Genomic DNA, 16,966 nt, shown 5'->3' with positions numbered 1-16,966 from the left:
GCTGCTCCCAGAGAGCAGCACTGGTCCTGTCCTGAGGGTGTCTCTGCGCCCTCCGAGGAGGGTCCCTGAGATGCATCAGCTCCAGGTGTGTCTTTCAGGCCCTCCCTGGGGCAGCTGGTCCGGGCAGCCATGGGTTTGCTTGTCTGCTTTGGCTGTTTCTGGGCCTGGATGTATCTGATGCGGTCAGAACCTCTGTCCTGGGGGCTTGATGCCGAAGGGCTATTCTCCAGCCCCTGTTCCTTCCCGCAGAGGGTCTTACAGGACTAGCAACATGCCAGGGGAGGGACGGGGAGGGGAGGATCCAAACCACAGGACCAGCCATGTGAAAGGTCAGGGGTCCAAACCGCAGGACCAGCCATGTGAAAGGTCAGGGGTCTCATTTATAGATATAAAGAACATTGTAAACTGTTGAACAAAAATAGACAGGCAAAGAAGCATCAAACAGACTGTCAAACTACAGCGGGAAGGTAGGGGAGGGTTGAGGGGAGTAAGAGATCAACCGAAGGACTTGTATACATGCGCATAAGCTCAACCAACAGACTCAAGACTCTGGAGGTAGGGGAACGAGGGCAAGTGCCAGGGGTAGGAGAGGCTGGGGGGGTTGGTAGGTCAGTGTCGGGGGGAAACATATGTACTAATACTTGTAATACCTTAAACTAGTGGTTGGCAAACTCATTAGTCAACAGAGCCAAATATCAACAGTACAACAATTGAAATTTCTTTTGAGAGCCACATTTTTTAAACTTAGCTTCTTCTAACACCACTTCTTCAAAATAGACTCGCCCAGGCCATGGTATTTTGTGGAAGAGCCACATTCAAGGGGCTAAAGAGCCGCATATGGCTCCCGAGCCACAGTTTGCCAACCACGCCTTAAACAATAAAATTAAAAATAAAAGAAAGAAAAATTAGTATATGCTATATGTAATAATTAGTATATATACTAAATTTTTAACTTGGGACTGTTGGTGAAGATGAAAAGAGGGTGCCAAGCAGAACAAGAAAAAGGAAAGGACTATTGAAAAGAAACATCCTCTTTCCATAAGTATGTGTGATATGGCCACACTTATGTATTTATGTATAATTTTGTTTCTTTTTATAGAGAATATTATAAAGAATTTATAGAGAATATTCTGCAGGGGGCTCTTGGCTCCGAATTCCTTCTTAAATGGACTAATATAAGAGAATATTCCTACTTTTTGTATGGAACTTTTAAAATGAATAGTGAATATTTAAAGAGTGCTTTACTTAGCTCTATTATACTAGAGGCCTGATGCACGAAATTCATGCAGGAGTAGGCCTTCCTTCCCCTGGCTGCCGGCACCTGGCAGAAACATTGATTAGCTGCCTCCTGCACACTCCCTACTGGGGATGTGCCTGCAACCAATGTACATGCCCTTGCCAGAATCGAACTTGGTCCTGGCTTTGTCCAGAAGGTCATCTGCTCTAATTAGCATATTAAGCTTTTATTATTAGAGATGCTTTCTGTTGTCAAAATATATTATGGTAATTTTAAAGTCAATAACTGACATTCAGATGCCTTGAATACAGAATACTTTAGCAAGAAGAGATGTAAGAGATCTGGTAATAGCAATAAGAATTGTGTAGACATTTTTGCTTTATTTAGCCCTCATAGGATTTGAGCAAATACAAAGCTATTAATAACATGGTGAAGTCTAGCTCTCGCTTGTTTGGCTCAGTGGATAGAATGTCAGCCTATGGACTGAAGCAAAAAGTGGTCTGTGGACACTGGTGGTCCATGAGGTCTGAAAGGTTGGCAACTACTGGACTGAAGGGTCCCGGGTTTGATTCTGGTCAAGGGCACATGCCTGGGTTGTGGGCTTGATGCCAAGTAGGGGGCGTGCAGCCAATCAATGATTCTCATCATTGATATTTATATCTCTATTTTCTTCTTCCTTCCTCTCTGAAATCAATAATTATATATTTTAAAGAATAAATAAAAAAAACAATGAAGTCTAATTTAAAAATTGTTTATGTATCTAGAATTAAATGTCTATTTCAGTTTCTATAATCAAAGTTCTAATTTTGACAGATCTCAGTATTGGGGGGCTCTACAAAACTGGATGGAACATCTAATTTTTAAATACATTTTCTTCTAGTATCTTTCTCTGAAGAAGAGAAATATCAGCTGCGAAAATTTGTCCATAAGTCTTATCTGCTGGACAAAAGAGCCCAACGTCAAGTGTACTACAGTCTGATTGATATCCTTCTGGCCTATTGCTATGACACTCGTGTCAATGAAGGAGAGAAGAACGTAAGTGCATGTGTGCCTGTGCTTGTTGGCCTAGACTCCTGCACTGAGTAAGCTGTATTAGTACTTCACGCTTCTCATGGAGGAAGATCTGTGGTGATCACTACTTAGGGGTGCTTGGGGCAGAGTTGCACGTGTTTGTTGATGGTGGGTATCAACATGGAAGCATAATGCTTACTTGGTGTCTTTCTTTTCTCTCTTGGCATCAGTGTCTACACATATAGCAAAGAGGAGAAGTAAAATTGAGGTTAAGAAAAAGGATCTTTAGGAGATAAATTGCTCAAATAAGACACTTGACATTGGAAAGGGGCAAACTAGCAACCCGTTTATATTCTTTCTCTAAGCTGTTAATTAGCAGGTGCAAGGTATAGGAATCTTAAAGAAATCCTATATATAAAAGGCTAATATTGCACATCGACTGAACGGCAGAATGACACTCAACGCAGGAGCTGCCCCTTGGTGATCAGTGCTCCCACAGGGGCAGTGCCGTTAGCCAGAAGCCAGACCTCACAGCTGGCAGGCGGGGGAACTCCTGTTGCCTCCGAGGAGTGCTAACAGTGTCCTACTAGAGCGGCCTAAGCCATCAGTTGGACATACCCAAGGGCTCCTGGACTGCGAGAGAGTGCAGGCTGGGTGAGGGACACCCCCCCACACACAAGTGGATGAATTTTGTGCGGAGGGCCTCTAGTCCTGTTCTAAAAGTAAATGCTTTGTGAAGCACATCAGTATTCTTAAATTATACTCTTTTAAATTACGTAGATTTTGTAGCTCTCCTCAAACCACATTTGTTTGTAAATGAAGAGCCAAACATTTTTCTCACCTCTACTTTTTTTTTTCCTTTTAATATATTTTAGTGATTTTTTACAGAGAGGAAGGGAGCAGGATAGAGAGTTAAAAACATCGATGATAGAGAAACATTGATTAGCTGCCTCCTGCACACTCCCTACTGGGGATGTGCCTGCAACCAATGTACATGCCCTTGCCAGAATCGAACTTGGTACCCTTCGGGCCTCAGGCCCATATTCTATCCACAGAACCAAACCGGTTAGGGCCTCATCTCTACTTTTAAAAAATCTGGGAAACAGGAGGAGAAACCAAGATGGCGGCATAGGTAAACACCTAACTGCAGCCTCACACAACAATTTCAAAAAACACAACTAAAATATAAATTGGACATTATCCAGAACTACAGGAAAGTTGACTGACTGGAAATTCTACAATTAGAAGGAAAGAAAAAACCAGAAGGAAAATCAGAGGATCTGTAAAAGCCTAAGGTATGGAGACACGATGCGCGCGGGGAGAGAAAGGAGCCAGAGAGGAGGGGCGGCTGAGTGCCTGGCTGGTGTTACCTAGTGGAAAGGAGATAAAAGCTCTGGACTGTGCTGAACCCCAGCTCCAACAGCGCTGAACCCCAGTTCTGGGTGAGACCCTGGGGACCCAGGCTAATATGGAGGGAGTCTGGGCTGTAAGGTGGAAACTCAGGGGAGCGGTGAAAGGCAGTTCCGGAGGCGCGCACATTACGCACAGAGAACAGAGTGTTGACTGTGTCGCGGGATTGCCCTAGTGGGAAGGAGACAAAAGCTCCAGATTGCTCTGAACCCCTCTTCCAACCGCACTGAACCCTAGTTCCAGACTCATTGAGGGAGAGCCTAGACTATTTGGTAGCAGGCAAAACTTGAGGGCACCTTTCTCTCAGAGATGCTTACAGCGAGTACCAAAGGATACTGAGGAACACTGAGACTCAGGAACCTCATAGGCCAGGGCTGATGAGAAGCCAAGGCTGTAGGTTCCACCCTGAAACTCCACCCCATCCAAGCTGAGAACAGAGGCTTTTACAATTTTCCAAATCTAGTAGAATAAGGTTGTCTCCTGGCAGACACAGCTGATCCTCACAGCCAATTGGCCTGGAGGTCAGTTCCTCCCAGTGATACCAACAACAATCAAGACTTAATTACAACAAGGCTGTATATACAGTCCATAAAGGGGGGCACACCAAGAGTGTCCACCTCAGGTAACTGGGAGACTGACCCACTGAACCATATAGGACACCTTAGCACATAAAGCCACCATACCTACTCAGGGAAGCAGCGAAAATGCCAAGACAAAGAAACAGATCACAAACGAAAGAAATGGAGGACAAAAAGCGACTGGATTTAGAGTTCAAAACCACGCTTATAAGGTTTTTCAAGAATTTCCTAGAAAAGGCCGATAAAATAAACGAGACCTATGAGGATATGATAAGGGATCAACTAGAAATATAAAGGGATCAACTAGAATTAAAAGGGATCAACTAGAAATAAAGAAAACATTGTCTGAAATAAAAAATATTATACACAGTCCTAAAAACCGAATGGAAAATTGCAAGAATGAATTATGGGGGTCCCAGAAGAAGAGAGAGAGCAAAACACCGAAAACATACTTGAAGAAATAGTGACAGAAAACTTCCCCCACGTGGTGAAAGAATTAGACTTACAAGCCCAGGAAGCACACAGAACCCCAAACAAAAGGAATCTAAAGAGGATCACACCAAGACACATCATAATTAAAATTCCAAGAGCAAAAGACAAAGAATATTAAAAGCAGGAAGAGAAAAGCAGATAGTTACCTATATAGGAGCACCCATACGACTGTCAGCTGATTTCTCAACAGAAACCATGCAGGCCAGACGGGAATGGCAAGAAATATTCAAGGTGATGAATAACAAGAACCTACAGCCAAAAATACTCTACTCAGCAAAGCTATCACTCAGAATCGAAGGCCAGATAAAGAGCTTCAGAAATAAAAAAGAAGCTAAAGGAGTTCATCACTGCCAAACCAGAATTATATGAATTGCTGAAGGAGGTTCTTTAGGAAGAGGAAGAAAATAAAGATAAAAATTATGAACAACAAATATGTAACTATTAACAAGTGAATCTAAAAACCAAGGGAATTAAAAAATCTGAACAATATTAACTGGTGAATATAATAGAATCAGAGGTATGGAAGGGGAGTAGACTGACAATTCTTTGGGAAAAGGGGAGTGGGGGGTGCGGGAAGATACTGAAGAAAAACTGCACCTATGGATGAGGACAATGGGGGGTGGGGAAAGGGCAGAGGGTGGGGTGGGAACCTGGTGGAGGGGAGCAATGGAGGGGGGGGAAAAATGAACATTTGTAATAATATGAACAATAAAGATTTATTTTTAAAAAATCTGGGAAACAATAAAAAGTCTTTCTGGTTAATGTGCCCTGCAGCTATTTTTGTTTATCCTTGCTCAAAGGGCTTTTCTTGAGCTGTGCACATGCTTTCTTAAAAATTTAAATACACAAATACTATGTATCATTGTAAAGGGAAAAAAATCATTAAAATTTCCTGTAATCTGAGCCCCAGGAAAAGCCACTGTAAAAAGGTGATGTATCTCTTTAACTCTTTCATTGTGCACATGTATGTTTGCATGTATGTGTATATTGGGCCGTGATGTATGCATTATTTAATCTGCTGGTCTCAGTTAACATCATAGTTTTAGGTTTATAATTTTATATGTGCCAAGATTATTTATATTGTCATGATTCTGAAAATTTCAAGAGACTCTTGAGATTTTCATTTCACTCCAAAATGAATATAAATGATTGTATCCAGGGCCTAATATAACTGAAAATGGTTTTTGTTTACACTCATCTTTTTAAGATACTACAATTGGAGAAAATGTTTTCTTTGGCAAAAAAAGTGATTTATATTTTTGCTTGAGATAAGTAAGTGTTTAACTTTACTCAATAAATTTATTCTTTATACTTTTTAAAATAATATATCTTTATTGGTTTTTTACAGAGAGGAAGGGAGAGGGGTAGAGAGTTAGAAACACTGATGCGAGACAAACATCTATCAGCTGCCTCCTGCACACCCCCACTGATGATGTGCCCGAAACCAAGGTACATGCCCTTAATCGGAATCAAACCTGGGACCTTTCAGTCCGTAGGCTGACGCTCTATCTACTGAGCCAAACAGGTTTTGGCTATTCTTTATTCTTGTATTTACATATTTGAAACGATGAGGTCTAGAACTTTAAACCCTCCTTTAGAATATACTGTCTCACAAGCATTTTCTGAAGGCCAGGTTCTTGAGCAGCTTTTCTTTGTGCCAGACACACATTCCTATTATCTTTACGTACATTGGTAGCAGGTCGGGAGGTGGTAACTTAGCTGAAAAGGACAGAACTTGAGCAAGCATCACTTTCCTTTAATTTTACTTTCAAAACTGTGCTCATTTGCTCTTGGGCCCTAGGACTCTTCTCAGTGGGAAAGCTTTGCTTTGTAAAGTCCAAATAGACAGAAACTTGGCTTTGATAGCACCTGCATTTAGTAAAGCAATTTTATTATTATTTTTTTGCAATCATAGACACTTAGTTTTTATATGTATGTCAACACTACTCACATGCTATTTGGATAAATGGATATTTGTTTTTATATTACTTTATCTCTCATGTGACAGTATTCTTTTCTCTAAAACAAATAAAGGTTGAATCTGCGTGGAATATCAGAAAACTGAGTCCAACACTGTGCTGGTTTGAGGTATGATTTTTAATTGCAATTATTTAGATTTGTTTGTCCAGAAATGTGTTGTTGTTTTTTTTGTTTTTTTATTGTTATTAATTCAGTTTGGGTAATTCAAGCAATTCCTTGACTTTTTAAAAACGGAAGCTTTATTGTACAAGTTTACTTTTCATCTTTTTAATAAAATTCTGATTCCATTTGTTACTCTTATCTAATTATAGTATACTAATGAATAGGTGGGGTATTTTGGAAGTCAGGAGAGGGAGAACACACTTTGGAGAAAGAATGCGTATGTGGTCTGTTGGGGGAGACTGTGGGTGGAGTTGAGGCATGTTTGTGAGTTGCAATATATTGGGGCTCAGAGCTCAAAGATGGGAATCACACCCAGTGGTCCTACCACTGGCTGTCACTGACCACCAGGAGCTGTGGAAGCGTAGTACATGCATTCCCTCACTAACTCCTTCCCATAGTCTGTGAGAAGTACTATATTTACATTTTACAGACCAGGAAACTTAGCACATGTAGCATAACTAACTTCTCTTAGGTTCTAGAATTAGTAGTTAGAACTGATAAGTCTTTTAATATAGTGATACTTGTTTTTACATATATTTTCTAGAAAATAGTTGTGTAGGTTTTATTGAAAATACCAATGGGTGATATCTTTAAATTTACCTGTTTTGGACAATCTGTAATTAAGAGTAGAAGCTTTAAAAAGTGTCCATTTAAATTTCCCCCAGTTAAAATCCCACATATAGTACATTTTAAGTTGTAAAATCAAAGTTGTTTCATGGCATCATTTGATTAAAGTAAAAGGTAAGTTGTAAACAGGAAGTGAAACATTTTATCACAGAATCTTGCTGCTCCCAGACTGGTCCATGGACCAACAGCTTGACCAGCATCCTTGGCTGGGAGCTTGCTAGCAGCACATAACATCAGTCCAGACACACTAAGTCAGAATCTGTAGCTAGATCTCCAGGATTTTATGCGTATACTAGAGGCCTGGTGCACAAATTTGTGTACCAGTGGGGTCCCTCAGCCTGGCCTGCAGGATTGAGCCAAAACCACCTCTCTGAGATCCCCCCAGGGGTCCCAGATTGTGAGAGGGCACAGGCCAGGCTTAGGGACCCCATCGGTGCATGATCGGGGCTGGGGAAGGACACGGGAGGTTGGCCAGCTAAGGAGGGACAGCGGGAGGACTCCACAGCATGTCTGGCCCACCTTGGTCAGTCCCAGTCAGCTGGACTCTAGCAGCAAGCTAACCTACCTGTTGGAGTGTCTTCCCCCTGGTGGTCATTGCACGTCAAAAGGAGTGGTTGAGTGGCCTTAGCATATCATTAGCATATTATACTTTGATTGGTTGATCGACCAACCAGTTGACTGGACACTTAGCATATTAGGCTTTTATTATATAGGATTAAATATAGAGAAGTGCTGTTCACTAGACTTCATTTAGGTTCTACATATTGCCATTAGCATATATTGGAGAAACTGGTTTTGTAATAATTGCATTCATTATGGAGTTGGTGATCAATTTTATAGTTTGGTTATTAAAGTCTACATGAATAACATCATCTATATGTGATTTTATTTTGAAATTTTTAGTTTTTGAGAAAACTTGAAATTGCCAGATGTGTTAATAACCGTCAAACTTTTATAAGTATTTCATTTTTTTTGCTAGAATTTTTAAAAAGTTCATAGCTCACCCTAACCAGTTTGGGTCAGTGGATAGAGCTTCAGCCTTCGAACTGAAGGGTCCCTGGTTCGATTCCAGTCAAGGGCATGCACCTTGGTTGTGGGCACATCCCCAGTGGTGAGTGTGTAGGAGGCAGCTGGTTGATCTTTTTCTCTCATCAATGTTTCTGGCTCTCTATCCCTTTCCTTTCCTCTCTGTAAAAAATCAAGAAAATATATATGTAAAAAAAAAGTTCATAGCTCTTTTTAGATACAAACTATTCTTTGTCAGATATTCAAAATTCTTAATCAGATCTCCCATTTATTAAAGTTAATATACATGGAAATTATGCTGCTCCCTTAGTGTTAATTTTATATTTTAAGTTTTATATATGGGTAACATTGTTTATCAAAACTCATTTTAAGTCCGGCCAGTATAGTTCAGTGGTTGAGCATCAGCCTATGAACAGGAGGTCGTGGTTTGATTTCCAGGTTGTGGCCTCAATCCTTGGTAGGAGCATGTAGGAGGCTGATCAGTGACTCTTTCTCATCATTGATATTTCTATCTCTCCCTCTCCCTTCCTCTCTGAAATCAATGAAAACAAAACAAACAAAAACACCTCAATTTGAAAACAGTTTGGTAAAAAATTACCTTTGTCTAGTAATTTCAGTAAGTTTTCAATTGCTAATGGTTATCAGTTTAATACTATTTACAAAACACTTTTTTCTCCAGGAATTATTAGTTTTCTCTTTGATGATTAAAAATAAATTGCTGAAGTAAATATAAATACTTTGTATTATTCATGCCCAAAGTGAAAAAGAGAGAGACTGAACACACACCACTAAAAAGTTCTAAACCTTTCATCTCTACTCTCTGGGATGGTCCTGAAAGACGAAAGCATAAAATATAGATTATTGAGAAAGGTCTTTTGTGTGCATGTGTGTTTGGTTTAGTCCCATATGTTTTAGATTCACATTTGTAATTCTTAAGAAACTTTTAAAAGCTTTCCTACTACATATGTGATTTTTAAAGAGCCTTTGTGATATGTTGATAAAATACGGAAATTACTAAGACTAATAAGATTAATTTATTATAAGGTGTACAATAAACTCACTTTATGGTTTTATATTTCTCTTCTACTTGGCTTCACAATAATCCAAACTAAAAAAAAAAAAATTTAAATCCTCACCTGTGGATATTTTTCCATTGCTTTTTTGTTTTTTTGGGGGGGGAGGAGCGCGAGTAGAAGAGAGAGGGAAAGACAGAGAGAAATATCAATGTGCGAGAAATACATAGATTGGTTGCCCCCTGTGTTTGCCCTGACCAGACCCCAGGCTGCAGAGGAGCCTGTAACCGAGGTCCATATTTAAAACAAGCTAAGTCCCACATTTAAATCACTTTGTAATCTTGTTTTTCATGGGTGCCTATAATTTCTAGGTACTATGCTAGAACTGTGGGGATAATAATAAATAATAAGGTCCCGAATTTGATGCCCTTGCCTGGAATTGAACCTGGGACCCGTTGGCACTCTATCCACTGAGCCAGATCAGCTAGGGCCATACTTTTAATTTTTAATGGACAGTATTTCATGATGTACTTTTGTTTGTGTAATATGGAATGTTTACTTATTTAACTGATACTTCATAGACTTGGACTAATGTTCATGACATCCTGGTGTCTTTTGGAAGAAGAGTTTTGTGCTACCCACTTTACCGCCATTTCAAGCTGGTGACAAAAGCCTGCAGAGACACTATAAAGATACTGCAACTAGGTGAGGTATTATTGTGCTTACAGAATGGAGAATGAAAAATTACAAGTTTTTAGTCTGAGGAAGTAATACTCTTTTTTTCTATATGTAAATAATGAAAATGATTCATTCAACCACTTTTCCTCCCAGGTATATGTAAAGTAATAGTGTTTTTATACAGATATATAATCACACAAATCAGATAAAAAGAGTGGGAAGGTAAATAAAGAAGGTACACATCATATTTCAAACCACTTTGTATTCTAGTAGATTTCAACATTCAGTTTTTCTTGGTGCTTACAATTTCTAGGTACTATGCTAGGACTGTAGGTATAAGCCTATCTAATAAACAGGGAATATGTTAATTGACCATCATGCCCTCACAAAGATGGCGGCACCCACAGCCACAGGATGGTAGTGCCCAGTCCCCTTAGTCCGGCTGGGGCGGCAGGCTCATGGCATGGCAGGGCCCACCCCCAGGTGGGTCCGCCCATCCCATGCACCTATTTCTGGAGTCCCCAAGTTTCTTTTTTTTTTTTCCACTTTCCTTTTTTTTTTAAATCTTTATTGTTCAGATTATTACAAATGTTCCTCTTTTTTTCCCCTATATTGCTCCCCTCCACCAGGTTCCCACCCCTCCCTCTGCCCTTTCCCCACCCCCCATTGTCCTCATCCATAGGTGCACAGTTTTTCTTCAGTCTCTTCCCAAACCCCCACTCCCCTTTTCCCCAAGAATCGTCAGTTCACTCCCCTTCCATACCTCTGATTCTATTATATTCACCAGTTAATATTGTTCAGATTTTTTAATTCCCTTGGGTTTTTAGATTCACTTGTTGATAGTTATGTATTCAATATTTGTTGTTCATAATTTTTATCTTTATTTTCTTTCTCTTCCAAAAGAACCCCCTTCAGCAATTCATATATTGGGTCGGCAACTAAGTAATTGCGGATTTTTAAAATTTTTTCAGGGAACTAAATAACTTTATTCTGTAATGTATTGCCCATTTTGATCAATGACCTTTTGCCATCTTTCAGGCAGCATCATAATCCCACGTTCAAAAAACTTCTGGTTTTTATTAGCAAAAAACTGAATCAGGTACGATTTGACATCATCATCATTATTGAAATTTTTACCATTCAAGGAGTTTTGTAAAGATCGAAACAAAAAGTAATCAGATGGTGCAAGGTCAGGACTATATGGTGGATGTGGCAAAACATCTCAACCAAGCTCCATTAATTTTTGCCGAGTGACCAAAGATGTGTGTGGCCTTGCATTGTCATGATGGAATACAACACCTTTTCGATTTGTCAATTCGGGCCGCTTTTCTTCAACTGCATTGTTTAATTTCGTTAGTTGTTCAATGTAGACATCAGAATTGATCGTTCGGTTGGGTGGTAAGAGTTCAAAGTAGACAATTCCTTTGTAATCCCACCAAACTGATAACAAAACCTTCTTTTGATGAATATCAGCTTTTGATGTTGTTTGAGTTGGTTCACCTGGCCTGCTCCACGATCTTTTCCGCTTGATATTGTTGTAAACAACCCATTTTTCATTGCCAGTTATCAGTCGTTTTAAAAATGGATCATTTTCATTACGTTTCTTTAGCAAATCGCAGCTGCTAATGCGTTGCGTTAACTGTGATTCTTTCAGTTCGTGAGGAACCCATGTATCGAGTTTTTGAACATAGCCAGTTGTTTTAAGTGATTTTCAATGCATGTATGTGATACATGAAGCTTCTCTGCAATCTCACGTGTTGTACTGTGACAGTCCGAATTGATTATTGCTTTGATTAGGGCGTCATCAACTTCAACTGGACGACCAGAGCGTTTTTCATCTTTGAGTGAAAAATCACCAGAACGAAATTTGGCAAACCAATTTTGACACTGCCGTTCTTTTAAGGCTTCGTCACCATAAACAGCACATAACTTTTTATGAGCTTGCGATGCATTTTTCCCTTTGCGGAAATAAAAAAGCAAAGTATGACAAAAATGTTCCTTTTGATTTTCCATTTTTCAACGAACGCCAAACGAAAACTACAAAACAGATCAAATAACTTTTTTAAATTATTAGTGAAGCTCTTTATCTGGCCCTCGATTCTGAGTGATAACTTTGCTGGGTAGATTATTTTTGGCTGTAGGTTCTTGCTATTCATCACCTTGAATATTTCTTGCCATTCCTGTCTGGCCTGCATGGTTTCTGTTGAGAAATAAGCTGACAATCGTATGGATGCTCCTTTATAGGTAACTACCTGCTTTTCTCTTGCTGCTTTTAATATTCTCTCTTTGTCTTTTGCTCTTGGAATTTTAATTATGATGTGTCTTGGTGTGGTCCTCTTTGGAATCCTTTTGTTTGGGGTTCTGTGTACTTCCTGGACTTGTAAGTCTTATTCTTTCACCAGGTGGGGGAAGTTTTCTGTCACTATTTCTTCCAATATGTTTTCGGTATCTTGCTCTCTCTTTCTTCTTTTGGGACCCCCATAATTCTGATGTTGGTTCTCTTGAAGTTGTCCCAGAGGTTTCTTACACTATCTTCAACTTTCTGGATTCTTTTTTCTTCTTGCTTCTGTGGAGGAGTGTCCTCTGGCTCTTTGTGTTCCAAATCTTTGACTTGATTCTTGCAATCTTCCATTCTGTTTTTAGGACTCTGTATAATATTTTTTATTTTAGACAATGTATTCTTTATTTTTAGTTGATACCTTTTCATATCCTCATAGGTCTCGTTTATTTAATCAGCCTTTTCTAGGAAATTCTTGAAAAACCTTCTCACTGTGATTTTGAACTCAATGTCCAATCTTTTCTCCATTTCCTTTCTTTGTGTCCTGCCTCTTCTCTGCATTTTAGCTGCTTCCCTGATTTGATGGAATAGTTTTGTGTACTAGGTGTCCTGGCAGAGCCCAGTACCACAGCCTTCCCTATTACCTGAGGTGGACAGTCTTGGTGCAGCCCTTTGTGGGCTTTGTGTGCAGTCTTGTTGTTAAGCCTTGCTTGTTGTTGGTATCACTGGGAAGTCTCGCAGTTATGGCTGCTGGATACACGCACCTCCGAGAGAGCTTTGCCCACTGCCTGACAGTCCGGCCTCTCCCTGACTGGGACTGTCTATCAGAGCAATAGGGCAGTTCTGTTTTCTTCCCGAACAAGAAAGCCAGCCGCATGTTAGCTGCCAGCCCTCTCCGCGCGCCGTGAGTAAGCCAGCAGCGAACTTGGTGGCTGCCTTTTCCGCGTGCACAGGCCTCCACACCTCCTCATTTCCTGAGGCTCACGTCCTTTTCTTCCCTTCCTAGATGGCAGAGCCAGCCGCTCAGCCAGCCGTCTGATGTTTCAGGGTGATATTTCCTCTGATTTCCAGTTGTAAATTTAAAATTGTTGTGGTAGTCTGCATTTAGGTGTCTACCCTATGCCGCCATCTTGGTTTCTTCCCCAGAGTCCCCAAGTTTAGGGTTAGGGACTCAGCTCCTCAGCCGCCCAGGCTGGTCTGAGATGCAAGCAAGCCTTGGATGGCAGCTGCCCAGCTGCTCAGGGCCACCCAAGGTTCAGGTAACCAGGGCCTGTTGAGGCTTGCGCTGCCAGCAGTGGCAGCAGCAGAGGTGTGATAAGGATGTTGCCTTCCCCGGATTGTCAGGTTACCACCCACCCCTGAGGGCTCTCAGACTGTGAGAAGGGGACAGGCCAGGCTGAGGGACCCCCATCTAGTGCATGAATTTTTATGCACCAGGCCTCTAGTAATAAATAAATTTCCTGTGCCTATGAAGTTTATAGTTTTACCTGGATGACAGATGATAAATAATAAACAATTTCAGAATAGAGTGAAATGCACTTTGTTTGGGGAAGTACAGTGATTCACTAGGAAAAAGCAGGGGACGTAGAATTGGGAGATCAGGAAAGGCTTCCAAAGAAAAGCACATCTACTCTGAGGACTGCTTTTTGTTGTTAACTTTTTCCCCCTATTGATCTTAGAATAAGGGAGAGAGGAACAAACAGAGAGAGAGAGAAAGAGAGGCGGGGGAGGAGGGGATAATTGATTGCCTCCCTTACAAGCCCCAACTGAGCAGGATCAAACCTGAAACCGAGGTACACATTCTGTGAAAATAGGATGAATAAGACTCAAAATGAAAGCAAGGCTTTTAAAGAGTATATAAATTTCCTTTTCAAAACTGTTTCATAATTTTTGTAAATTTTCTAAAACACCTGATCAAAATATTGCTTCTCAGTTGTTCAAAAATGCATATTAAAGAAAATGTTCAATTATGAATTTAAATGTTTAGCATTTTTTTAATCAGTATTTTAAGGCTTAGTTATATAGTCTGTTTTTTTGAACAAATAAATGTTCATTGTGGAGAATTTTGAAAATAGGAGAAATGCAAAGAAGAATAAACTACTGTATTCCTCATATATAAAGTAATGTCAAGCACACATTACATATTTGTTCAATGTCTGTATATGTATATGTATATATGTATGTATGTATGTATATATTGTCTATATACATATTTAAAACTTTTCCCCGTATGTATTTATCTTTTTAAAACAAAATAGGGATAAAAATATGAAAATACAATGTAACTTCTCTTTAAATTAAAAATATGGAATACTTTCGACATTTCTTTTACTATTCTTTTGTGATAATAAATTTGCCTGTTAGCCCTTAGCAAGGAGGCAACCTTACTTTTGTCATGACTGTTAAATGAAGCTATATAATTTCATTAGGTGATGTTGCTATGGATTTTCATTTATGGCCTTACTTCCATAACTTTCTTGTTAAAATCTCTGGAGTAGTGTTTTATTCCTACTGCAGACACCTCATTTAGACCTCTCACCACAGGACTGTTCAGTTGCATTAGTCTCCTTGTCACAGTCTGACTTCTACCAAACTCACCTATTTACTCCCCTATTTCCCTACTGGAGCTATCTGCTCTAAGTAAATAATTTTTTTCCTGTTATTCTCTGAATTACCCCATTTTAAGTCCACGTCTACTCCATTCTATGCCGCCCACCAGGCTGGCATACCTTCATGCACTGTATGATTTGCAGCTTCAGACCCTGCATTGTCTGCAGCCTGGCAGTGTCAGGGAGCTGTATGATCACGAGAGGCAGTATCCGGGGTGTCACACTGTGGAGGCACTTAGACAAGTTTCAGGTGAAGAGTTTTAGGGGTTTTTTGGTAAAGGCTTATTGTTGACTTTTAAAACGTTAAGTTGGTAGTTATAAAAATCAACGTCTTTCCCTGAACCTCACCCCCTAGAAGAGAGAGAGATTGGCATATGCTCTGCCTGTATTTTCTTCTTTATGACAATTAAAACTATTGAAAAAATTCTTCTAGTTTAGTTAGTTCTTCCGGGAATGTTTCTATCTGGATAATATGGCTAATTTGGTTTCCTTGCTTCTGTGACTTTTGATTGTTCTGTGAGTCCTCACTTAATGTAATCAGTAGGCTCTGTGACTTGAAGTGAAAAACAGAAGAAAACCAGTTTTACCACAGGTTACTTGATATGGACAAGTGTTCAGACCATACACAGTTGCAATGAAATGAAGTGGAACAAAAGTTATTTAAGAACCTGCTGTATTTCCTCCTCCTGTCATAAAATTTCTGCCTTCAACATTACCTCCTTTTAATTAAAATTGGCCTGTAGGGTGTATAGTGTAATCTACACTAATCCTATCCAGTAAAAGAGTAACATGCAAATTAACCATCACCCCGCTACACTCACAAGCCATGCCTACCAGCCAGTCAGGATTGAGTATGCAAATTAACCCAACCAAGAAGGTTGTGGACACAGAGAGAGCAGGATGGAGTCTTGGGTTTCCCTAGTGATGGAGGAAGCCAAGCTTTCCGCCTGCCCTAGCCAGCCCAGGCCTCCACTTAAGGCTACAAAGTTTCAATTGTAGAAGAAAGCATCCGTGGAGCTGGAGAGAGCAAGAGACTAGGGTTGCCCCCAGCAATGGAGGAAGCTAGTCTTCTGCAGCCCTGGCCTGTTTTGGCCTCTGCTTAAGGCTACAAGTTTCAGAAATGACTGCCACCATAGAGTGAGCAGAAGGCTTGGCTCCGGTTTAGGCTACAAAATTTCAATTGTCGAAGATAAATAAATCCCAGATATCAGGGCCTCCGATTGGGTCGCTGGGGTGCGTGGCCGGCCTGCAAACCGCCACAGGCCCCTTGCCCAGGCGGCTCCACGCCCCAAGGGAACTCCCACCCTGATCTGGGACTTCCTTCAGGGCAAATCAGCTGGCCCCCACTCATGCACCAAGCCTCTATCCTATCTAATAAAAGAGTAATATGCAGATTGACTCACTCCAACACACAATAGCTGCCCCCATGTGGTCAAAGATCCTGCCCCCATGTGGAAACAAGGTGGCTACCACTGGCAGAGGAAGTTGGGGGCAAACAGGCTGGCAGGGAAGCAGTTAGACATCAATCAGGCTGGTTAGAGGGTGATCAGGATGGCAGGCAGAAATGATTAGGGGTAATCAGGAAGCCAGGCAGGCGAGCAGTGGGAGCCAGCAGTCCTGGATTGTGAGAGGGATGTCCGATGGGCAGTTGGACACCCCTGGAGGGGTTCCAGATTGGAGAGGGTGCAGGCTGGGCTGAAGGACACACATATACCCTCCCCGCCATGCATGAGAGGAAGGGAGAGGGATAGAGAGTTAGAAACATTGATGAGAGAGAAACATCAATCAGCTGCCTCCTGCACACTTCCCACTGGAGATGTGCCCACAACCAAGGTACATGCCCTTAACCAGAATTGAACCTGGGA

At 40.7% G+C, this 16,966-nt stretch overlaps 1 protein-coding gene across 2 annotated transcripts in view; it reads left to right on the top strand.

Annotated features, from left to right (window-relative positions):
- The window catches only part of SHQ1 (SHQ1, H/ACA ribonucleoprotein assembly factor), an 85,271-nt gene that overhangs the window by 54,069 nt on the left and 14,236 nt on the right, over window positions 1-16,966 (top strand). For both annotated transcript variants that reach the window (XM_045578263.1, XM_036428843.2), the window contains 3 exons: window positions 2,118-2,272; window positions 6,763-6,816; window positions 10,118-10,241. In XM_045578263.1, coding sequence (XP_045434219.1) covers window positions 2,118-2,272; window positions 6,763-6,816; window positions 10,118-10,241 — 333 coding nt within the window. The remainder of the gene's footprint in view (window positions 1-2,117; window positions 2,273-6,762; window positions 6,817-10,117; window positions 10,242-16,966) is intronic.

The sequence above is a fragment of the Pipistrellus kuhlii genome, unplaced genomic scaffold, assembly GCF_014108245.1.
Source record: "Pipistrellus kuhlii isolate mPipKuh1 unplaced genomic scaffold, mPipKuh1.p scaffold_m20_p_93, whole genome shotgun sequence".
NCBI classification, from domain to species: domain Eukaryota; kingdom Metazoa; phylum Chordata; class Mammalia; order Chiroptera; family Vespertilionidae; genus Pipistrellus; species Pipistrellus kuhlii.
The sequence above is the reverse complement of the archived record's forward strand: the minus strand, read 5'-3'. Positions and strand labels throughout refer to the sequence as shown.